Here is a 25,250-nt window from a genome sequence, read left to right on the forward strand (position 1 = left end):
AAACCAAGAGGTGCAGTAAAAAAGATGTAGGGGGGCATTCTAAACTGTCAAACCATGGTATAGAATTACTCAGTGGTCTAAGTTTAAAGTAAAGCAATAGGAAACATATTGCTAATTCCTATGAAAAATATAAGCAGAGAATGAAAATGATCTTTCCATCCATTGTTTCATCCATCCAAGTGCCCTGTGATCTTCAGATGAACAGTGGTATACTCATTAAATCAATAATCCATTGTCAATAAATTCACTCAACAAACAATAATTCAGTTTTACTACATTTGTAAATAGACGATTGTCCAATTATCTGGAGGATCTTCAAGAACTTAATGCACAACATTACCATTGATCTTTTAGGATATCCAAGCAAATAGCCCCAGTGACTGAGCTAATATTAGGATGCCATATTTTTGTGATAAACCGCACCTAGAATATGAAACAAAAAATTCTGTTAAATTAGCTTCTAAGTATTCAAAACAACCTCTACATATTTTAATGGGCAAACCTCCAACTGTTTTCACAAATGGCAATATATGATGATAAATGTAAACCTGAGTTCCACCACAGCAGAATGCAGGTGGGGGCTCACATGACTGGATGCTTCGCCACATGAAAAAATATTCCTCCATAATATTGATGATCAAGATTTCTGAGATAAAAACCACCTAAATATGATAGTTTTGTACATATTGAAATGCAGTGTTTCTTCTGGCATGGAGAGCATTTTCTTGGGTGAGCCCCCACAGCAATCTGATGTGATACCTCTTAGCAGACTAGTTTAAAAAATGACCTTATAAAAAAGCAGACGGATGACAGAGAAATCCATCCCTTTGTTACCTGCCTGCGTGGAATTCCTGGTTATCTATGGCTACCAAGTGAGTTGATAAACACAAGGAATGAAGATGCATCCTTATAGCAATTTTCAGAAGGGTAACTGTCTTTGTCTGTTGTAGCGAAACCAAAGAGTCTTGTGACACCCTGAAGCTTAAAAAATATGTGTAATATTTCTATTATACACATATATATATTATACATTAATATATATATTAATAAATATTAATATATATATATATTAATAAATATTATATATACAATTCAACCTAGATCTAACAGTTACTGCCTTCACATTGGTTTTCAAGCAGAGAGCAATGGGGTAGGGGTGGACAAAGCTGTTCACAACAAGGTTATGTTGAAGGCAGTTTTGTTTTAAAAAGTTCCATCAGTGCTTTGCCAGCTGTGTAATATTTTGTGACCAGGGACTATTGACATAAAATGATGAGGGGTGAATGGCTTTTGTTTCTGTGTCGATCCAGAAAGATCTAGGGGGTAACAGCACTGCATAACAAAACACCTACTATACAGAAACATTCTGAAGAATTATTCACGAGAATTTATGCTCACTGTACCTTTGGGGGATTAAATGGATACGTTTCTGGAATTTTTATTTCTAGTTGATATCTTCCTCCTGCAAAAGCCAACACACAAATATTATACACTTTGTCAGCAGTATTTTACCAAAATACTGAATAAGGGAATCAAATGGCATTTTAACTTTTTGTCTTAGCAAAAAAAGTTAACAGCTCATTTACTTTCAGACAGAAGCAATCCTAATAGAAAGACTTGTAGCTTTTACATTCCTATGGGCAACAGATCTTTTTCAACAGCGATTGTACCACATTTATTCCAACTCACCTTGCATTTCCCTGTCCTTGCTGTCTCCCTATTTTTTATTTAATTGATTTGCTTTATTAACCATGCTGCTTTTCATTCAAACGAACCCCAAAGCAGCTTACAAACAATCAATAACAATGACATGATAGAACTTCACACTACAAACAATAAATAACAATAACATGCTTTTTAAACTCCTGGGGTGGGGAATTTTCCTCTTTATTCTTTGTGAAGCACAATCGGATACCGCTTTAGAGCCTGTAATTTTTTTGTTGATCGAGCCACCGACACATGGCATGCTTCACTCATTTCAATGAAGTAGCAGCCCTTGTGAGACCATACGCATAAACAGCAACATGGCAAAACACAAACAAGCCATGATTCCCATACACATTTTCTTATTCAAAATAACTGGCCTTTTGGAAAGAGAAGATACTAGAGATGCGCATGGTCTCTCAAATCTGCTTTGGATTAACCTGGAAAGTATTTAAGTTCTTCTGGGAAAGAAAGGTAGGGGGCGGATATTTTTTCCTGAGAATCTGAGGTTCAAAAAACAAACCCTCCGCCTATACCTGGCTGCACTCCCTGTCCCCAGAAGCCCTCACTGACACCTTCTCTCCTGGCACAATATCTCCCCTTCTCTGGCACGCAGAGTTGGTTGAAGCAGCAGCAGCAATGCACAGGGAAAGGGGGATGCAAACTGTAATCACCCTTAGGAAAGCTGCAATTCCTATGGGCTCCAGGCATATGTGTCACTTTTCCACATTCCAGAAAGAGAAAAGGAGGGAGGGAGGGAGGGAGGAAGGGAAAGGGGAAGGGAAGAGACTATCCTCTCGAGCCTACCAGCATATAGTTGCTAACAGCAGTCAGGGACGGTGGCAAGGCCTCTGGGATGCCCAGACAGAGAGAAAAGCAAAGAATTCTCCTCCAACTCAGATTATGAAAATGCCAGGGACATTAATAAGCGCACCTTGGGGGAATTTTGCCAGCCATTCCAGTTGTTATGAATATTAACTAAAGTGCCTAGTGTGGCCATTTTGTAACATGGAATGAAAAAACATACACCAATATCGACTAAGTCAGGCAAAGGCAAATTGTTAAGGCAAAAGGCAAACTTTTAAGTTGAAGGAAACTCCGTCCCCTCCTTAAGATGAGTCTTGGGGTGCCTTCTGCTCAGTGATTTCACTAGCAGCTCTAGGGAGGTAAGTAGGAACACTGATAAAATTATTTGATGACACCCAATTCTTAACTGCACAAGTTATGCAAAATGAATGAAAAGTTAAGAAGCGTAAGGTCATGCATTTGGGAGCTGTTAACAAACATTTTTGCTCTTGAATGAGAACTCATCAGACATTAAGAAAGAACGAGAAATCTTTGTCAGTGGCAAGAGGACCATGCAGGAAAGTAATGTAACTGCAAAGGCAGCAAACACACATTTGCTTAAAAGGTAGTAAGCACAGTAGTTCAAGTGGAAGAAATGATGTACCCATGACAAGAACACTGTGCCCAATTTTGGATTCCTATGTTTAAGTAGGGCAGATTCAAACTGAAAAGGCAGAACAAACTCTAGACTGAAGGAGCTGCATTTGTGGTGTAAAATGAGACTAGAGGACTGGATAGTGTCCTATAACTATACTAGAAGGCAAGAATGAAGAGAGATAAAAACTTATTAATACATGCAGTTTGGAAATCAATGAATTTGAGTTAGCAGGGTAAGATTCCCAAGAGGCTCTCTAAAATAAACTTGGGAGTGGAGAATCTCAGTTTCAACACACAGTATACAAAAGGTCTCTCATTCTGTGACATATTGGAATAAGCACTTTCCCACATAACTCGAGGGTCCTGGGATTTGTAATGTAAGCACTGTTCTTCTGGGAGAGATGGCAGCCACATTTGGATTCCATGATAACCTATGGTTTACTGTGACGTGCATGAACCACAGTGAACTGAGCTTGTATGTTCTCCCTCCCATATGGCCAGAAGGATGACGTCTGACGATTCTGCTCTTTATTTAGTAAGCCACACCACACATTCCCATTTTGGTCAAACCAAGGAGCATGGCTTAACATTAACTAAGCTCAGTTTCAAAAACAAGCCAACTTCAAAGCATGTGTGATGAAATTGGCTTTTAAAAACAATTGTATTACAAGAAATAATGAGTGGCATCTTATCTCCCCCTCCCCCCCCCCCCAATGATGGCAGACATACATCTGCAGAATGGAGAAGCAAGCATTTTGGGGCAATTTCTCATATCCTTGCATCCCTCCAAACTGCTCTGGAGGGTCCACAACACCCTGATGCAGATTTGGGGAGGGGTGGGATTTCTTCCCTCCTTGATTCACAGACAGATGCCTGTCATCAGCATCATGTGTCTAAGGTGGTACATATGATGTATACCACCTTAGACATATGCACGTGTATCTTGCTTCTTTATATATCTATCCTATGCACAAATGTTCTTTAGTGATTCACTACTTACTGAAAGCTCATCTCAGTGAAGGAGGAAACTTGTGCATTTGTTTTTAACAAGTGGAAGCACCCCTGAAAAGTAACAGTCTATACCAGGGGTAGTTAACCTTTTTATACCTACCGCCCACTAATGCATCTTTCTTGATGGTAAAAATTCCTTACCGCCCGCCAGTGCTTGATGGAAGGAGGATTCAGCTTGTGCTGTAGAACCCCCTACCGCCCACCTAGAATCCTGAAACGCCCACTAGTGGGTGGTTATGAACCAGGTTGACAATCCCTGGTATACATTAACTCACAGTACTAAATATTTGGTGGTCTCCATATTTTTCAAAAGCCACAGATTGTAATTATTTGTTTCATTCTTAACCTATCACATGGCGCTTTATGTAGCTAACATAAGCAAGAGACAGGTCCCGAGAGTACACTTCAACTTTTTACATTGTCAACAGATACCCACCAACTGCTTGGAATTAATTTACTACTCTCTGTCAAGAGGGACAAGAGAAGGGGATGGGAGGAAGTGAGCTGAAAGACCTGTCAAGCAGCTGAATTATAACTTTAAGGTCTGAAAACCTGGTCCTTAAAAATGCTTGCACACTCTACTTCCTCTTACTGGGCATTATTCAGTGTCAAATGTTTATGAAAGCAGGGCACTATATCATTAATATGGAACTCTTAGCCTCCCCCCCCCAATTGCACTACTACTTCCAAGGTGTCTGTACAATAAATTATGTTCAGCTAAAAATATTCATGCATTTCTATCAGATCAAACACACAAGTCATTACCAACTCCTGCAAAAGGGCAGCCCAAAGTTTTCTAAAATACTATGTGCACAAACTAGCTTGAACAGATATATGCGACAAACAAAGAAGCAATCTTTATCTTATGTGACTGCACTAAAAAAAATAATAGTTCAATAACAGGCTTCAAAATGGGCCACAATACGATTTCTTATAAACTTTAGCTTCAAGTGATAAGATGTGTAAATGTACTATGGCTTATACAAAAAATATTACTTGCCTTCATATGGTGTGTCCGGAGGTCCTGCTATTTCTCCTCTTAGTTCTGTAAAATTTTCATCTACAAGATCTACTTTAATTTGATTTTTGCTTGTCTTAAAAATAAAAACAGAAAAATTACAATCAGATGCTAATATGTACTGTATTCTCTTTTTTTCTTAAATTTATAGAGATAAAAAAACCTGATAGCAGTTTTGCTGTAATAGTCAGTGCATAGAGTCACACTGGAAGCCACATAACCCCAGTATTTAACAATTCCAAGGTCATATTTATGTAGTGGTTGAAGTATGTTTGGGATTAGACACATTAAGAGCATGGAGCAGGTCCAGCAACATTTTTTAATTAGACTAGGGCTCCAAATCTGCTCATAGTTAAACTGCTTAAATCTCACTCAAGTCAATGGGATTTAAGTAATCTAACTGGGCTCAGAAATTTTGATATTTAAATTGCCAAGTGAGTACTTCGATTATATGCGTACTGCATATTTATTAAACCACAAAAAAGACATTACAAACAATCCAATTAACAATGGGTGGAACATTTTTATTCTCCATGATCATTAGTTTTCAAACAATGTAAATACGTTCCAAAGCAGATTAAAGGCCTAATTCTAAGGCAAAGTTCTAGAGTCTAGACCAGCCTTTCTTAACATATGGGTCCCCATATGTTATTGAACTGCAACTCCCATCATCCTTGACCACTGGTCCTGCTGGCTAGGGAGGATAGGAATTGTAGTCCAACAGTATATGGGGATCCAAGGTTGAGAAAAACAGGTCTAGAATGATGATGATGTCATTTAATTACAGAGTTAACCAAGAAATATAAATGTGGCAATGATAACTATTGAACTACCACTGGCTTTGAATACACTTGGCAAAAGCAGACAGTTCCTGTTCAGTCACATCCTCCCACACTCTTAAGAGCATCCATCTCTCTACTATTTTATATAGCACTACCAGCAAAGGTGGACGGGAAGGCAGGGAACAGAAAGGAAGCAGGAAAGAAAGAACCTATGGCAAACAGCATGCCAATAATCTGATGAGATTAAAGTAAGATTTGTGTTTGAAACATCCATGTGTCTTAAATAAGTACAGCAACCATGAGTATAAGCAAGTTACTTTTAAAAAAGGATGCCAAGTGTTCTCAGGATTTAACAACTACACACTGCCACAATACCTTTGGGGATCAGTGTACTCTTCTGTAGACTTAAGGGGGTTTAGGAAGAAAATTTGCAAGCAGGATGGTAAAATATGTATTGCTGATCAATTTGATATGTCAAATATCACCAACTAAGCCATGTATTATTGAGCCACAGCCAAATATTATCAGATGTTCCAAGACTATTGTGTAGGAAATGGCAGCTTACTCTCTCTCTCTCTAAATATATATATATTTCCATCAATGTGCATAGTGATTTACAGATACAAAAGTCCCTACCCAGATGACTTAGCATACTATCTATAATTTGACACAGGGAGACCACAGAGGAAGTAGAGGCAGGTGGTGCAACCAAGCAATTTTGACCCCAGCCTTAACAGTATTACTTTTGTATGAATTCCGCTCTGAAGAACACAAAATCTCTCCCCATGTTACTCTATGCCTTATTAATTGCTTCTACATTCCTGATACATTACAGAAAAACAAACAAACCCAAAACAGTTTGCCGACCCTGATAAAAAGAAAAGAAATATTCTGAGCAAATGCAGTTTCACATTCTAATAGGAATCAGAGAGTTTGATTCTGCTGCACTGATGCTAGACATACTACGAACAAATACCATTTTGCTGTAGAAAAGTTTAATATATGTGATAAGATGTATGAGAATCTGTAAACATGGACATGCCAAACCACCCCAGATTAAAAAATCTTCCTAAACTGGGATAGAAAAGCTAGGAGCCAAATGGTTTCTGGGACCTGGGTTGGGGTATGTGTGCCAGCAACACTTTTTATTTATTATTTTGATAAGCATGAACTAATATGCAATTCACATAAGTGACCACTGTATCACATTTTTAGCAAAAATTGTTAAGACATGCTTAATTTGGCATTTACAATAAAAATGTTGGTACCGTACTTCAGTTTTGAAAACACTCTACTCTTTATTGTTAAATTCCTTAACATATTGTCTATCCTTAACACATACTTCCAGGCTTCAAAGCACATAATTTCAGTAATCCTTAAGTGTCACACACAAAATGGCACCCAGACTTCTTGAGCTGCTCGCAAACGGAGAATCTTTAGGTGCAAAATGCGCCTGGCGCCCTGCTAATTTCAAACCCTGGTCTGGATGGTCACCTGCTCCCCACCACCGGCTATGACAGCCTGGATTTTGGCCTCAAGACTAGACTAGCTGCACCACCAGGCAGAGGTAAACAGGGGAAGAACGTGTATCATTTCAGTTATAGACACTAAGGCTTAAGTTACAGTAGAGTGTGTGGACTGTGACAACATGCACCAAATGCATGGGCATCTAAACTGGCCTAAGAGATGAGTCATTACACAGACTGGCCCAGGGAAAGGTCCAGGGCACATAATGAAAACTAAGCTGTTCATATACTGTTACATGCGTGGATGGGACACTTCTTATAAGAACTCAGTGTTCTGCAGCATGAGCAGAATGGGCCCACTTTCCACAGAGATGATTGCTCAAGTCATTTCATTATGGAGTCACCTGTTAGTAAGAGCAGGAATGCGGACAGCTTGCCTCTATAGCCCCAGAGAAGTCACAAGGCTTTTTTCGCCAACACCTGCAGACATCTCCAAATAGGAACAGAGTTCCAAAAAGGAACACAGCAAGTCATCAGTTGAAGAGGTTGCTTTGCCTTATGGGACTGGACTAAGATTTAAATGGTCACTCAGCCATTAAGTTTGTTAAGCAACCTTGGGCTGGCCACACGCACTCATCTTAAAGATAACTCACAGGGCTGTTGAGAATAAAACGGGAGTGCCTTGAAGGAAGGCATAATAAATAAAATCCATTGCTTCTTTAGGATGCCTAACGACAGCTATCTTTTTTAGTAATTAGCATTAAGTATCAAACATGCTGATGATTAATATCTTTGCTCGCATAATATTAAGGCTCCAATCAATTCTTTCAGCCAACCAACAGTCTTTTTAAAGTAGTTAAATGCCCAATTCTTCACAGTACATCTGGCGAGGCAGTTTTGAGAAGATAGATGTCCTTACCAGTAACAGTTGGGAGGTAAGAGTAGGAGACGGGAAATCCTGGTCAGGATTACGCAAGCACACGGTTGCCAAACAAAAACTCCCATCATCCCTGACCACTGGCCAAGCTAGATGGGGCTGATGGGAGTTGTGGGTCCAGCAACATCTGGAGGGCCACAGGTTCAACACATCTGGACTAGCAATTTCCAAGATGGGTTGCTGACACCAGTGGTAGGTGCTAGATGATGACCGCCTTCTTGCTTATGCTTTGTGTCTTCACTGCCACCTCCTGGTGCAGATTTTTAGGATCTCCCTCCCCCCCCCCCTTGATCACCTTGCAGCGATAGCAGCTAAACCAATGGCCTATGGCAAGAAAGCCATCCTCTTTCTCACTTTACTATCAAATCTTACTTGGGAGCAACACTTCTTGACCCCAGTGAGTTTTCTTGAATGGAACTTTTTAAGTTGCCATGGTGGTTTTGGTGCGTGCTATGGCGCTGTGATCTTGGACTTGCAGATCAGAAGGTCGGCGGTTCGAATTCCCGTGACGGAATGAGCTCCCGTTGCTCTGTCCCAGCTCCTGCCAACCTAGCAGTTCGAAAGCACACCAGTGCGAGTAGATAAATAGGTACTGCTGTGGTGGGAAGGTAAACAGCATTTTTGTGCGCTCTGGCTTCTGTCACGGTGTTCCGCTGAGCCAGAAGCAGTTTAGTCATGCTGGCCACATGACCTGGAAAGCTGTCTGTGGACAAACGCCAGCTCCCTTGGCCTGAAATTGAGATGAGTGCCACAACCCCATAGTCACCTCTGACTGGACTTAACAGTCCAGGTGTTCTTTACCCTTCCCCCCCCCCCACTTCCTATACTGCCAAGAGAACATGAGACACTCCAAACCATGCAGGAGAAGCCTGTGCCATCATTCATCTATATGACACCATCAATCCAGGGTTCAACGCTGGAATGGACTCCTTTCATATTGTCTTGGACTTCTCAAATTCTCTGATGGCGCAGGAAGGAGCAGTGGGTCTTATGCTGCCATGGTAATACAAGAACTTGCCCCAGTGATGTATGTTTTGTGAGAAAAAAATTAACTGGGGAATTAGGGTAATCTGCAGTGAAACTTTTTTTGATGCCCTAAAGTGAGATCTAATTTAGCATGTTTATTTTACTTGAATTTAGTACGCAAAGCTAAAAACATTGAAACTACCAAGCTTGCCTAATACTGTATTTTCAATTGGCATCCGTTCTTTGTTACTAATGAACTTAAGACCTGGGGGGGAAACTTAACACTGCACATCATTGACTAGGACTGAGTAAAGCATATAATTAGGCTGCAAATTAGCAAAAATCCACTGCTAGGATGAAGTTGTCTCCATTCCAAAAATCAGCTCTAAATTTATATCAAGTTTAAAGCAAAACCAACCGTGATAAACCCTCCCTATAAACAGAGACACACGAAAGTGGCTTTGAGATAGTAAATACAGTTTGCAATTCCTTTACAAAAGTATATGAAGCCAAGACATATAGGTATGTTTTTCCTTGACATAACTAGACTTGATGAACCAGCTTTATTTATTGGGGACTCAAAAATTTAACTTGCCACGCTTCCATAATGACATTTAATGGGGACCACCCAGTCATTACAGAATTCACACACCTGCTGCCTGGAGACATTCTGCTGCTTTTGCTTACCTTGCCCTCTAACATCACTCCTGCCCACTCACCTTAGCAAAGTTTCTGCTTAGCTAAGGAAACTGGTTTTTCAAAACATGTTAATCAAGTCTTACTTCTTTAAAGCAACTATACTAGTTCATGCATACCTTGTAAAACAATGACGGTGCAAACTATTTGCAAGACAAAAAGTTAATGGTTGAAGACTCTCTCCCTTTTAGTAGACTGTATTATAATTATACAATAAACTACAAAGATTTTTTTGATTCCAAAAGGTAACAGGTAAGCATTTCTTAAATATATATTTCACCTATGGAAAATACTGTCCTTGGAGAACTGGAGGAATGTACTATTTCTCTGAAAGACCCATCAAGGTTATAGCAGTGTATTCAACTCCCAAGGAGATACTTTGAAGTCTAGAGATGAAATTCTCAAAGGGCTCCTATGCTTAAACAGGGCAGAGTTTTAAATATGCATATCCTTCAATGAAGTCTTATTACCTGATCATACTTACTAGAAAATGGTACTCAAACTGTAGCAGCTACAATAAATAATACAACAGTTCTCTCTTAGCTTGGGACACCATTAATATTAGTTTGTTGTATATATAGATATAACACAAAGTTTTGTTCACATTTCTAACATGCATTACAGCCATGACCGGAAATGGGATTTTAGCTGTGCTCATATTTACCGTATTTTTTGCTCTATCAGAGTCATTTTTTCCTTCCTAAAAAGTAAGGGGAAATGTGTGTGCGTCTTATGGAGCGAATGCAGGCTGCGCAGCTATCCCAGAAGCCAGAACAGCAAGAGGGATTGTTGCTTTCACTGCGCAGCGATCCCTCTTGCTGTTCTGGCTTCTGAGATTCAGAATATTTTTCCCCTTGTTTTCCTCCTCTAAACACTAGGTGCGTCTTGTGGTCTGGTGCGTCTCATAGAGCGAAAAATACGGTAGACTCTATGTACTATATGCAGAGCATCTAAATAGAATTATTTCTGGTTGCACTCAGAAAATTAGCAAATAATCCAATGAAATGCTTTTGGACACACACCCATCCCAAAAAATGCTTATACAGTGGTACCTTGGTTTAAGAACTTAATCTGTTCCGGAAGTCTGTTGTTAAACCGAAACCATTCTTAAACCGAGGCGTGCTTTCCCTAATGAGGCCTCCCACCGCCAGTGCCCTTCCGCCGTTCAGATTCCATTCTTAGACCGAGGTAAAGTTCGCAAACCGGGACACTATTTCCAGTTTTGCAGAGTTCGTAAACTGAATCATTCTTAAACATGACTGCAAGATGCATTTTTAACAATGCAAGATGCATTTTTAACAATCCTTTTCCCTCCCAACAATTTCACTTCTAGGCATTTAACCTAAAACACGTAAGGAAATTACAGATCTAGTATTCCTTATCATGGGCAGAAACTACCCCCACCTCCACCTCCGTTGGCAGGAGCCACAAAACCTCCCTCTAATAATGCAACTTCAAAAATAAGGAAAGGTGGAAGAAAAATATATGCCACTGAAAATGTGCTATAGTCAAGCTATTTTTAGACCTGTGTATAAATGGATACCTCAATGTGAAGCAAATTCGCAATATCCATGATTAATAATAGACTTTGCTGCTTCACTATTAAGATACATTTCATCTTTACCAGCATGAATTAAGCTACTAGTAACATTAATGATATTAGCATCGAAGGGAAAGACATTCATTTAATAGTTAAGTTTAGGGTTGACTGAAAATGTCCAGTACTGTTTGCAAGTGTTCTTCATTGCAGAAAGCACTACAAATGAACATTTGCAACAGAGCAAACATTTTACGTTTTCTATTATGCACTTGTTGGAGACAAAGTTAGTGACTCTCATTACCTCACAAAGACAGGTTACAAACTTGCTCTAAAAGGTTACGGTCTCCAAAGACTTACGGTGCTATCTTTCAGAGAAGTAAATATATTTTTTGTAGACAAGACTATGGCAGACCCTCCTGACATCGTCAACTAATAATTAAATCACAAAATTTACTAGCTCAGATGTCCACATGGTGCCACAAATTTTCCTTCAAGTCTTTTGTATGCTAAATACTTCCAATTTTAAACCAATATACAGAATGTTGAAGTACTGTGTATCTACTAACCATAGTTAAGCAGGTATATGGAGCTACAGAATCACAGAATTGTGGTGTTGGATGGGACAACAAGGACCACCTATAATTCAGCCCCCTGCAATGCAAGAATCTTTTGCTGTTCCAGCTAAGCTGCAATAGTTATTGCAATAGTTATGGACTGCAATTTTGAATCCACATATACACTGAAGGTGTCAGAACATAATTGTTCAGAGAAGCAGCATTCCAAAAGACTTAGAATAGCGAGACACCCAATAATGTCTGCCCACGTGCACAATAGGATTTCCAGTTTCTCTCCTCCCACTCCACAATCTGTCCTCCCAAATTCTGTTTTAGGGTCCCCCAATTGTCCTGAGCAGATTTGGGGGGCACAGAGAAGGATTTCAGGGGAGGAGAAGCAGATGCCTGCTCAGACTACACTAAATCTCACCCATTATGCTGCATGTTTGGGGAGGAGGGGAAGAGATGCTTATGCTAAGAAACTCTTCTCCCGCAAGCTGTATATAACATCCTAAGCTGTCCACTATATCCTTGGAACAAGCAAGGAGATTGCATTAAGTCCAGGAGCACACTGAGACTGTGGCCTTGGTTTGCAATAGGCTCCTTTCCTTCACCAGTTAAGCAATTATAAAGAACATTATTTAAGTCAACACTCACCTCCAGTGACTACATTTTAAAAAGTCATTTTCTATGTTATTTATTTATGCTACCTTGTCTTCTACCTCCAATGAGATATTTATATATAGCTAGCCTATACCCTCCAGACTTTTTACACATTAGCACAAGAACTGTATTGCTCTCAACATTACTATAAAATACTGCTGGCACACAAGTCTCATTGGCCAGGCCAATTGGCTTTCCAACTGAAAAGTCTAGCTGACAATGGGCTTTAGCAGATTCATAAAGTACATAAAAGGAGAAGAAAAAGAATTGCATTCCTTTTGGCCATTCAATGTTTAAGGAAAAGGTGAAACCAAAAATGCACTGTTTTTCACATCCTAAGGCATTTCCCAATCTTCCATAAATTTGTGAATAACCTAACTGGCTCACTATCCCTAATTACCTAACAGAAAGTATAATTGTGAAGTAAGCAAATATAAAGCTTGCAGGTAGTGAAGAAACACAACTATTAATGCATTTATTCCTGTAAAAAAGCTAAGCACTTAAAATCTAAGCCCTTTTGTTCGTTTTCTTTCCACAGCTTGAGGCCAGCTTTTTCCCTGCCTTCACAACCTTTTGACAGATATACTGGCCAGCAAATTGAACACCAAGTCTGTCGTTTGTTTTGCCCTTCCACCCATTACAGGCCAGGTGTCTGCCTTTAAATAAAATTTTAAAATTAAGGGCAATGTGAACATTCACTACTTGCAACTTTGCCATGCTACTGATACAAAAAAGGGCACAAATAATGTGCTTTACAAGCAAACAAAAACTGTTCCGGGAAGTTTGAGAGGGGCCTGGCCCTGTGACACTGAAGGGGTAAACCAATCAGGACTCTTCAGGGCCAGTTTCTGCTGCAAACAGGAATAACTTATTTACCCACAATAAAGTTGCAAAAAACCAGCAACAACCCAAACTGAAATTCTGTTTGTTTGTATGCAGTCACAATGTCTTGAAATCCCTTTCTCCTTATCACAGGGGTCGGCAACCCGTGGCTCCGGAGCCGCATGCAGCTCTTTTACACCTTTGCCGCGGCTCCACAGATCCTCGGGGACCCTGAGCAGAAAAGCAGAAGCGCCAGAAAGAGGAGGGGGATGGAGCTGGGCAGCCGAGCCAGGCAAAGCAAGGCGGCTGCTGCTGGGATGGAGGAGGCAGCGGCGGCGGCCGGAGAAGGGCTGCTGCTGCTGCTGCTGCTGCTTCTGCCGCCGGAGGGAAGTTCTGCCAGGCGGCTTCATGGCTCATAGCTTCCCCCGGAGTAGGACGGGCGGCGGCGACGAGGGGGAACGCTCTCCCAGGCCACAATCTCCTCAGCCCCGCGCGCGGCACCTGAGGCGAGGGAGAGAGAGCGCGCGCTCGAGGGAAATGACGGGGCGGGGTTGTTGTTGGTTTTTTTGTGTGGGGGGGGTGGCGGTGGTGCTTCGGGATCCTTTTCTGTGCCTTGCTTCTGAGTGGCCGCCGAGTTGAGGGAGAGCACCTGAGGTGAACCACAAAATGGGCCCGCCCTCCCTGTCAGGGAGGAAGGGGTGAATTACGTCAGTGACAAGGAGGGGGTCCAGAGGTAGCCAGCTGGTGCCGTGATGCATCATCTTGGCCTCAGAGAGGGGCGGGGGAGCACGAGAGCAATTGCGGGGGGGGGGGCTGTTAGGCACCAAAATCCCGCATGCGGGATTTCCCCGTTCTCTCGTGCCTATGCAATTGCTGCCCTTCTCCCTTCCCCCTTGAGATTTGCCGCAGAGACAAGCAAATGAAGAAGAAAGGGAAGAGTATTAGCTGACATGTCCCCGGATCCCATGGAAAGCACCACAGATTCCTTTGCTTACCAGCTCTTTTTATTTTAAGTTGGCTTCAAACCTGTAATTGTGTAGGTGTATGTATGTATACATATACACACATAAATATTCATATCTCTTCCCTCTCACCTTCCTTTCACCCAGTTTCTCTGGCACTGGTTTATAAATGCTGCTATGTAGAAATGATGAGAAAGTTGCACCAGCAGAAGGAATGGATATGTGCTGTTAGTAAAAAGAGAGGGAGTTGAACTCAGGGAGGGACAGACACTTTTCTATGTATTAATTTGTATAATGCCCTCTATGCACATGGTGCTTTGCAAAAAATGGATATGAGAGGTACCATACCCCTCTTTGCTATCTGAAATAGACTCAGGGAAAAGAGAGAGAATGGGGAAGGGGAAGAATGTGTGATTATTTACATTTGGCTTGTTTTGCGGCTCCCAGTTTTTTTTCCCCTTCGGAAACGGGTCCAAGTGGCTCTTTTTGTCTTAAAGGTTGCAGACCCCTGCCTTATCATCTCAGTTCACTTTCTAAATGCAACTCTAACCCTAATACAGAGTGCCCTTATTTAAAAGTGTAATGCAAAACATCCTGATTTTACAAGGAGATCCATACCTTCTTGACCTGCAACAGAGAAAACATTCATATGCATTATCCTTCAAAGTGTAAGCAGCTATTTCCGGGCTGCCCAGTACCACCACCACCACCCCAATGACTGAATAAAGTTATCTAGTTCTGAAAGACCTTCTGAAAACATATGTGTATTACTAGTATTTTTGTTATTAGTATTTTAATTTATGAGTTGCTTCTCATGAGGCATTCTGAAGCAATTTATGTTTTAAGATTCATGTAGCATGCAGCTTATGGGGCAGACTGACAAAAACATGGTACTGCTTTATATAAAGGAAAGCAGGATAGAAAAATAAAGTAAATAATTATTGTTGTATGTATTTAAAATGCTTATATACCATCGATTACTTAATATTAAAGTGATCTTCAAAACATAAAAATAATCATACAATGAATAAAAGCATAGACCAACACAATAATAGTACCTAACATCCAGTGACCAAACAAGTGTACTATCAGGAACAACTGGATGAACACGATCTTAACTTATGCCAAAAACATAAAGCAGATTGTATGGGCTATATACTCCCATTGACCACAACATGATTTCAAAAAGTATAGCGCTATCAGAAGAGTCTCCTTTAATGGTTTCAGTTACTAGGCAAGGGGGGGGGGAGATAAAAAACTGAGCATGAGTCAGACCTCTCAGGTCCTTCATCAGGGACTTTCAAATACTGTCTCCACTTCCCTTCTACAGACAACTCCAAAACACAAATGCTATGAGGTTGAGAAACGGTCACCCAATGCGACTCTATGAAACCAGCTCTGTAGGTAGCACCGCTGAGGTACAGTGCCTCCTATACTGAATCCGTGGAGTTCAACCAGGATACCTTGGGCGACAGTCTTAAAATGCAAAGAGTGATCCAGCAGAAGTAATAGGGTCACCCCCCCTGTGCCCCCCCGTGCTTCTCTTGAAAAAGGTGATCCTTCAAGGCAATCAAGTCCTCCTTGGTCCCAAAACATGGTCTCAAACCAGATTAGAATGCATCTAGATCAGGTGTGGGGAGCTTGTGGTCCTGCAAAGGTTACTGCACTGCAGCTTCCATCATCCCTGGCCACAACACCAAGCCATGGGATCCTGTTACATTTGAACAGGACCAGAGAGTGCTACAACAAATAGCCATAGGCTAAGCAACAGCAGGTGGTGCTGTGGGTTAAACCACAGAGCCAAGGACTTGCCGATCAGCAGGTCGGCGGTTCAAATCCCTGCGACGGGGTGAGCTCCCGTTGCTCGGTCCCTGCTCCTGCCAACCTAGCAGTTCGAAAGCACGTCAAAGTGCAAGTAGATAAATAGGTACCGCTCCGGCGGGAAGGTAAACGGCGTTTCCGTGCGCTGCTCTGGTTCGCCAGAAGCGGCTTAGTCATGCTGGCCATATGACCTGGAAGCTGTATGCCGGCTCCCTCGGCCAATAAAGCAAGATGAGCGCCGCAACCCCAGAGTCAGCCACGACTGGACCTAATGGTCAGGGGTCCCTTTACCTTTAAGCAACAGCAAAGTGATTAAGAAGAAGCAGGAGCTTAAGCACCATCACTATGGACCATAGCAAAGCTATCCAGGCACACCACAAATTCCTGCTATCCCTCGTCTCACCAATGTTAGATGCTTCCTAGCCATTTTACAAACAGAAACTGTACCGACCAGCCTAACAAAGTTGCTGAAAGTAAAAGTACTAGTTTAATTCCTAGAGCAGAGGTTTTACCGTTTTTGAATCCACAGTTCCCTTGACCAACTGCATTCTTTCTGCGGCACCCCTCTGGGGCTCAGGAGCCCAGTTATGTCACCCCTTGCCTGCAGAGCTGGCAACCCCTCACCCCTTTTCGAACACCATCCCTTGTGGAGTGTTCCCTCAGCCTCCTCTCCCCTCTCCTTGGGAATCTTCTGGGCTGCCACCCCTGGTCTCTGAGCTGCTCTCCCTGCCCCAAAGAGAGGTCCCTCCTCACACAACCCCACAGGGGCCTGGGAAGCACCCCCTGGCCAGCCCCAGAGGCCCCACTCACCTGGGAAGCTTGTAGCCAGAGCTGCTGCAACAAATAGCTGTGCAAGCCTTTATGGGGCAGAGACACAAAAGGGCATCAGAGGGAGCGAGGGAAGGAAAGAGGGACAGAGGCCAGGGTTGCCTGCAGCATCCCTGACCATCATTCAAGGCACCCCAGAGTGCCACGGCACACTAGTTGAAAACCACTGTCCTAGAGGAATTTCCAAGAAGTACCAAGTAGAATCTTTATCCTGTTTTCAAAACACCTTAGTTCCTTTAAGCCCACAAAAATCTAGGTGTAGGAAGACTATGAACTGCCTCTAGAGTACTAGGAGCTGTTGCAATGAAACTTATCTGTTACTTTTGGACATCATGCTTATTTGCACCATCCTAATTCATGCAATGTCTAAACACGAACACTAATTTGGGTATTGGAATCAGAAATAAGCAGGTGTGACCTGTTTTGAGCACTCTATCTGCCACTATACTATATCATTTCTCTACTCCCAGTAATATTTTGAATAGCCTTTATTGGTCCAATGTGAAGTCTATTATAAAAACCTGTAAAGCACTTTTATTTTATGTCTATTCACACCACTAATAAATTAAACAGAATCTTCTCAACTACACTATTAGTATTATTATTAATATTTATTAATTAAGTTTGTATGTCACCCTTCAACTGAAGATCCCAGGGCAGTTCACAACAGACAAATACAAAATTAGAATATAAAATACATAATAAAGCGAAAACAAACCAATAACCCCTCCTCCTACAATTAAAAAAGCCATAGAATGTTAATCAGCCAAACCTGGTTAAAGAGAAATGTTTTTGCCTGGCACCAAAGATATGTAATGAAGGTGTCAGGCAAGCCTCCCTGGGGAGAACATTCCAAAAAAGAGGAGCCACTGCAGAAAAAGCCTTCGATTCAACTAGTACCTGATTCAACAAGTGCTATACACATGCAACTAACAGTAGGTACACCAGTTAGGAAAGTCATATTCCAAATCTCCAAACTGTTTTGTGTAACACACACACAAACCCCATAGAGAATCAATACATGGAGTCTCTTAAGAAAAAAGAGAGTGAGAACACCCAATAAGCCCAGGTTCACACCTGGATGTGTTGCATACATGTTGCTGGATTGTGGTTACAACTGAAGCTTTTGAGCAAGTACAGTAGTACAAATGTTTAATTAAAACTAGTATAAACCAATTGACACACAGGATATATTTTTAAAACAGCATGTTTCATAATATTTGACATGGCAATATATCACACCCCTGTAGCTCTGTACTATAAAATAACAGTTGTAACTGTATTTTAAGGTAAGTAAAGATGTTTCAGTTTTAGACCCCTAAGTTCAGTTTCCAAAACATTACCCTGTTTTCCTCTACTGTACAGTTCCATCCTTTTATATCCGTATATTCTTCTTTAACTCTGTAGACAAGCATAGGCTTATATTGTCATTTTTTTATTTTAAAAAAACTGAATCAGTGGCTCTGTACCATCTGCAATTTATTTTCTATAAATATGGGTGTTTCCTTCATATCTTATGAAAAATAAAATAAGTAGCTCTACTATCAACCCTTGTTGTTGGAGTATTGTGAGCCCTTAGTGACACATAAACATGGGTTGCAATGAACAAAATGTATGATTTTAGCTACTGTGATAAGAGCACTCTACTTTTTTAAAAAGTGGCTTTCAAAGTATGTTGTAGGGAACACTGGTTTTGCAAAAAGGTAATCAACTCATTTAAAAGATCAATGACATCAGGCAAGCTTTTCTAAAAGCTCATCGTTATTATATTTACCTGCAATCTGAAACTTGAGCATATTTTAGAATGGATGGGCAACCTGCTGCCCTTAGTCCAATTCCATCCAGTACTTGGCCTAATTACATAAGAGTAACAACGACAGGAGGGGAAATGGGATAGCAGAAAGAGGGTGTTCAAAAGGGGTGGTGTAAAGAGACAAAAGGGGTGGCCCTCCCACTTTTAATTCTTGTCCCATCTACTATTAGCATGCTGCCAACAGACTAAAAGGGAATGCAGCCCTTGACATGAGGTTACCACCCCTGCTCTCAATTGATGTGGGGTAACAATGAACCCTAGCTATATACTAGAACATGCTATATACTAGAACAACAGTATGTATACATTCCATGGAAATGGCACAGGTAATCTGACATTCAACTAATTCCACTTTGTGCTAAAATTATTTAGGTGCTCTGGCGCACTGATTCAAGAAGTAGGTATGAGATATTTCCAGTGTTCGAAACTCCCATTGTTCTAGGTGCATTTTGCAACAGAATTTCATTAGTGCAAGCGGTTTCTGAGCTCTGGGAGCAGTACTGCACTGTGCCTAAGATTTCAGATTAAAACTGTAAAGTGGAAGGAAAGGAGGCCCCTTTTCTGCCTCCCCACTTCCACCTACTCTCTGAAGATGGGAGAAGAGACCCTCTTAAGACTATTAGGGGGGCGGGGCAGGGGAAGGACTAGACTATGTGAAAAATGAACATAATATTTTAGCTGCAGTTCATTAATTTCCAGGTTTGTATTCTTGCTATAAAAAAGCATGACTGTACATTCTGTTGCAACACCCATAACCTAGGTTTAAGGTGTTATGTAGTGGGTTGGGTGGCGCTGTGGGTTAAACCACAGAGCCTAGGACTTGCCGATCAGAAGGTCGGCGGTTCAAATCCCCATGACGGGGTGAGCTCCCGTTGCTCGGTCCCAGCTCCTGCTAACCTAGCAGTTCGAAAGCACATCAAAGTGCAAGTAGATAAATAGGTACCATTCCAGTGGGAAGGTAAACGGTGTTTCCATGCGCTGCTCTGGTTCGCCAAAAGCGGCTTAGTCATGCTGGCCACATGACCTGGAAGCTGTACGCCGGCTCCCTCGGCCAATAAAGCGAGATGAGCGCTGCAACCCCCGAGTCGGTCACGACTGGACCTAATGGTCAGGGGTCCCTTTACCTTTAGCTCCTAGCTTTCTAACATTGGGTATTTCTACCCCACCTAACGACGTTTTTGCTATGGAATGCCACAGATTCCCATCCTTGTCCCACACTATTCCCCATCTACATGAAACTGCTGCGTCTCGAGATATGGTATAGCACCATCAATATAAAAACAATGACACCTAGCTGTTTCTTTCATCAAACTTTGTACCAAAGAATTAGATATCTATTATCTAGACAAAATAAAAAAGTTTTGTTAATAGAGAGTAAAGCTGGTCAGGGAGTTGGATATTCAGCCAGTTTTGGATATGCTGAGGTTCCAATACTTTGGCCACCTCATGAGAAGAGAAGACTCCCTGGAAAAGACCCTGATGTTGGGAAAGATGGAGGGCACAAGGAGAAGGGGACGACAGAGGACGACGAGATGGTTGGACAATGTTGTCGAAGCTACCAGCATGAGTTTGACCAAACTGCGGGAGGCAGTGGAAGACAGGAGTGCCTGGCGTGCTCTGGTCCATGGGGTCACGAAGAGTCGGACACAACTAAACAACTAAACAACAACAATTTCCTCTCACCTCCCTCCCCCATGAAATTCACTTGGGTCACTATTAGGCCTGGCCTTGCAGTAAAATTGGTGGTCAGAAGCAGCTTTCACTGCTGGTTGTGCAACAGCTGCAACCAGTCCTTTAAAAATGCAAATCTTGTCAGTTATCCATGCTTTAGTAATGGCCAGTTTAGACTACTGGAGGGAATTTTACATGGGGCTGATTATGATGAGCATTCAGAAGTTTCAACTAGTTCAGAAATGTAGTCACCGTTATTAACTAGAATCTACAGAATGCTTAAATATCCATACTGACAGTTTGTTTCCAGTTACAATTCAAACTTCTTCTTTTGACCTTCAGACCCCAACCACCCTGATCCCAAACCATTTTCAGCAGTCCCAGATGGAAGCTTTGATCAGGAGTCCAAGGATGCTCTCTTTTTGCAAACTCTCTTCTGCAAGAAACTCTGTACCTGCTCTGAAACTCAAGGCTATGCTCCCAACAGGAAAACAGAACAAAATAATATTGTCTGTTCACCAACTGTCACTTGGCAGAGGAGAAGAGGGGCAGGATCCCCTTCTGCTCTGCTGAGTCACATTTTTTCCTCCTGTCACCTGGCAGCAACTATTACATCAGACTATAGCAAGAGAGGGAAGATGGGGTTGGGGAACACTTCCATCAGGGCAGCTGGGAGAGCAACATTTGGCTCAGGGATGAACTTTTCCCATCCCATCTGGACATTACAAGAACCTGTAACTAAGAACGGGTACCTGAGTTTGCTTATTTCCTCCTCCCTCCCAATTCATTTTCATTTTGCTTCATGTCTTTTGGACTTTTAAGCATGAATGGAGGTAATGCCTTGTTTTTATTGATCTTTAAAAGTCAGTATGGCAGCCTTTTTCTTTTTTTACTGAACAGCAGGATAACAATTTCAAATAAATACTTGCTCCCATATGAACTCCTTTTGTGTTAAAATCTTCATTTAAGGCTCTGCATCAGGTGTTCCTTCTGCCAGAGAGAAGCTGGATAGCTATGGAACCCAATTATGGGACACCCTACTTAGGTTTGTTAGGTGCCTGTTCTGCTTTCTTTGGGTAAAAATTACAAATGTTTTATTTGCACAAGGTTTTCAGATTTGTTTTTTTTTAATCTATAAATAAGTTTCTATTATAATGGCTGTTTTGTCTTTTTGTTTTTAATTGCAATATATTATGTTTTTAAGCATAAATTTAAGCCATCATGGAGGGGGCCCCAGTATTAGTGGAAAGATGTGATACGTTTTACATTTTAAAAAAATACCTTAAGCTTTTTTAAAAACAAAAAACCAGCTAACCAAACTCATCATAAAAATTGAGTTTTTCATTCTCTATATAAAACAAGGACAGATGTTACACATTCTTGCCAAAATCAGTATGAATTGTATTACATTTAGTAAACCAGTCAGTCCATTTACCAGCACTCCTGATTTTCCAGCCACTTTGGATACCCACCAAACCATTTATATAATTTAAATGTTACAGTTCATGTATGCCCTGTGCAAGTGGAAACTTACTGTGGAAAGGAGCTAAAATGTTCTTAAGGGGTTGTATACAAATGGTGGTCCTATGCTGACAGAAACTTCTTTCATTCAGAACAACAGGGGTTGAGGCAATCTTCAGTAATTCCTTTCCTTGCTTCATTTCTGCTTCCAAAGGGTTGTGAGACCCTTTAGAACAGCATGGAGGGAGAAAAATGCTGAAGATCACCTTGATCTGTTCCTGGACACCAACTGGATACAATTCTAGATATGAAGACATGCTGTTGCATATGCATGCATTTTGCAATTGCCTCACAGGTAAGCTTAGAATAAAATTAATTGGAGTTCCATGTGCAAAACAGCTGCAAAAGCGGTCCTTCAGATTTTCTAGGCTAGTTTTAAGCATTAGTGTATTCCCAGTTTATTTGAAATAATCAACACCAAGACCTACAAGGGATAATTTCTTATAAATCCTCAAAGTTGCCATCATCTTGGTTTTCTTAGTGTGAAATATTTGACCATTTTTCAGAATGATAACTACGGATTACTAATTTTTAGGACTACAATATCTAATCACCACAAATAAAAGAATAGGGACAGTATGGTAGTCTGAACCCATTTTGGTAACATCTTCACAATACTGGGTGTTGAGGAAGGGCAGAATTAGTTATGATAACAACTATAAAACTAGCACATGGTCTGGACTGAAGTGTGGGGTAATGAATAAAGAACTGAAGTTGGACAAGGAAAAAAATCTAGGTGATATTTGGAGCAGACACACTGAAATCAATGAACTTAAGTTACCCAAATCCATTGGTTTCAATGGGTCTAACTCCCAATATGACTAATGTCAGATATTCCCATTCACTCATAAAGCAAATGAGACAGCCTCAGGTTAGCGCTTATTGTTCTGCTTAACATACTACACAGGGCTGTTGTGAAGATATTGCAATACACCCATGTACATCACCCTGAGCTCCTTGAAGGGCAAGACACAGATTTAAACAAAAACCCTCGTTTTCTTCAATTATCATCAATCATACCAACACTGAAAGATTTCAATTCATTATTATTTGTAGTACTGTACAGCATAAGAGAGCTTTTGGATACAACTCACTGACAGGCAATATACTTATAGCACTGCCTATTATATAACATCAACAGATCACTAATATCAAACTTGCTCCTCAATGCACAACTGCTTGGGAATGAGGACAAGGTTCCTATCTAGAGTTGACAATCTGAAGGGAAAATACATGAATCTGAACTGTTGTGTGAGCATTTATTTTGTTAACACAGGAAGCATGCAGGGAAGGCTGTGGACATGATGCAGCCAGAATTAGGAACATGTGTGTCCACAACTTTTGGCATTAGAGTGAAGTAAATATCTACTTAAAACAGTCTACTAAAATAGATTGAGATTTTTGTTTCTGTATGCTGTCACTGCTATCCTCACACATGAAAACAATTATATATCTATAGATATATAATGATATGTAGATAGATACCTAAAAAGATTTACAACTAAAATATTTTAAGTGTAAATATAATAAATGTGCAAACATGTATATATAAGTACACTGATTATGATGCTGGGATTAATTCTGCATCTTTTTTTTAAATACATGGCAAGTCTAGGTTTGCCTCTCATAATGTGTGAAATGGTCCTCAATCATACAAAGAAATCAGTTGGAGTTGCTCTTAACTAACATTTTCAAGATGGCAACAGTGGAGTAGTACAAGACAGTATGTCAAACCTATCTTAACCAGGAAGTTATGTCAGCATATCTCCTGTGTAAGTTCAGCTTCATCTTGTTTCTAGGCAGGGTGTGTGTGGCCAGGTTTGGGCAGGTAGTGTAAACTTGAATTTTCTGCCCATGAATTCCTATGAAATGTTTAGTTACACTTGGTTTTTTGTTGGTGCAAGTTACATGGAGCTCTGTGGACAAGACCAATAAATGAAGAGAGTTAGGATGCAGAGCTAACTTTGCTTGCCCCTCTTCCCAAACCCATTCCCCACCCTTAGCATGCCCTCTTTGTGTCCTCTACATCAGTATGACTTCCCTTGGTTTAACTTTTGCCAGCAGGGGAGGGTTAAAAATCACTTACAACTGCTTAAGACCAGCCGATTCCATCCCAGGAGTGGAAATACACCAACTAGATGTTAGGATGTGGCCTACACTCGCTCACTCTGTGTGTGTGTGTGTGTGTGTGTGTGTGTTATAATCACACTATAAGGATGCAGCAAAGGGTCACTACACATTTTTATGTCCTCAAAGTCTGCAACTACAGTTCACACTTTTTCTTATGAGGTTGGTTTTCAAAAGCAAATATGTTACTATGCATCCTCCACCTTTTATCTCTGCCATATCGTTTCTCATCCCATAGGTATTTTTTATACTCAGTTATGCTAATAACAAATAACATACCAGTTTACACCACCAATAGATTCATATTCTTCCTATTAACAGTATGACACCGTACAAACCAGTTAAAAGCACTTTGGATGTTCTCCTCCACTATGTACATGTGAAAGGAATAAACGAAGTATTCCATACACTGAGGCAATCTTATGTTAGTCAACTGATGGTCATACAGGTTACAACTGCATTTCAACCTTTCATCACCTGTGAACCGATGCAATGCACCCGCGATTTATTGCTCTTTGACTCACCCCATTCCCCCCCCCCACAGACTTTCCAGATTTCTGAATGGCTACACACACACACACACACACAAATGGGGAAGTGCGAGGGGAAGCATTGCCAGTTTCACAGTCCCAAATTTCATCCCCCTGTCTTTCTCCTCTACTTTCCAGCCAAAAAAAAAGTGACAGCGGAAAGCTCTGATGGGTTTGACAAAATGCTGGGGGGAAATTCAACCGCCGCATCCATACCTGCGCTGATAACCATAACAAGGCTTTTAACTTTTCTCCGGCCTAGTCAGTTTTACCAGAAAGCAGAAGACAAGGGTGGCAGGATACCTGTGGGACTGAGCTGGAGACCAGTGGCAGGGTTGCCACTTTTAGAAGACATCTGAAGGCAGCCCTGCTTAG

General features: G+C 41.1%; 1 protein-coding gene across 1 annotated transcript in view; it reads right to left on the reverse strand.

The window, feature by feature from the left end:
* UBE2K (ubiquitin conjugating enzyme E2 K) overlaps positions 1-25,250 on the reverse strand; it is a 30,260-nt gene that overhangs the window by 4,039 nt on the left and 971 nt on the right. Inside the window, exons 2-4 of the mRNA XM_079989881.1 lie at positions 5,159-5,252; positions 1,404-1,462; positions 341-423 (exon numbers count right to left, since the gene is read on the reverse strand). Of these exons, the coding sequence (XP_079846007.1) occupies positions 341-423; positions 1,404-1,462; positions 5,159-5,252 (236 nt within the window). The remainder of the gene's footprint in view (positions 1-340; positions 424-1,403; positions 1,463-5,158; positions 5,253-25,250) is intronic.

Source organism: Podarcis cretensis, assembly GCF_951804945.1.
Source record: "Podarcis cretensis genome assembly, chromosome: 9".
Taxonomy (NCBI): Eukaryota; Metazoa; Chordata; class Lepidosauria; order Squamata; family Lacertidae; genus Podarcis; species Podarcis cretensis.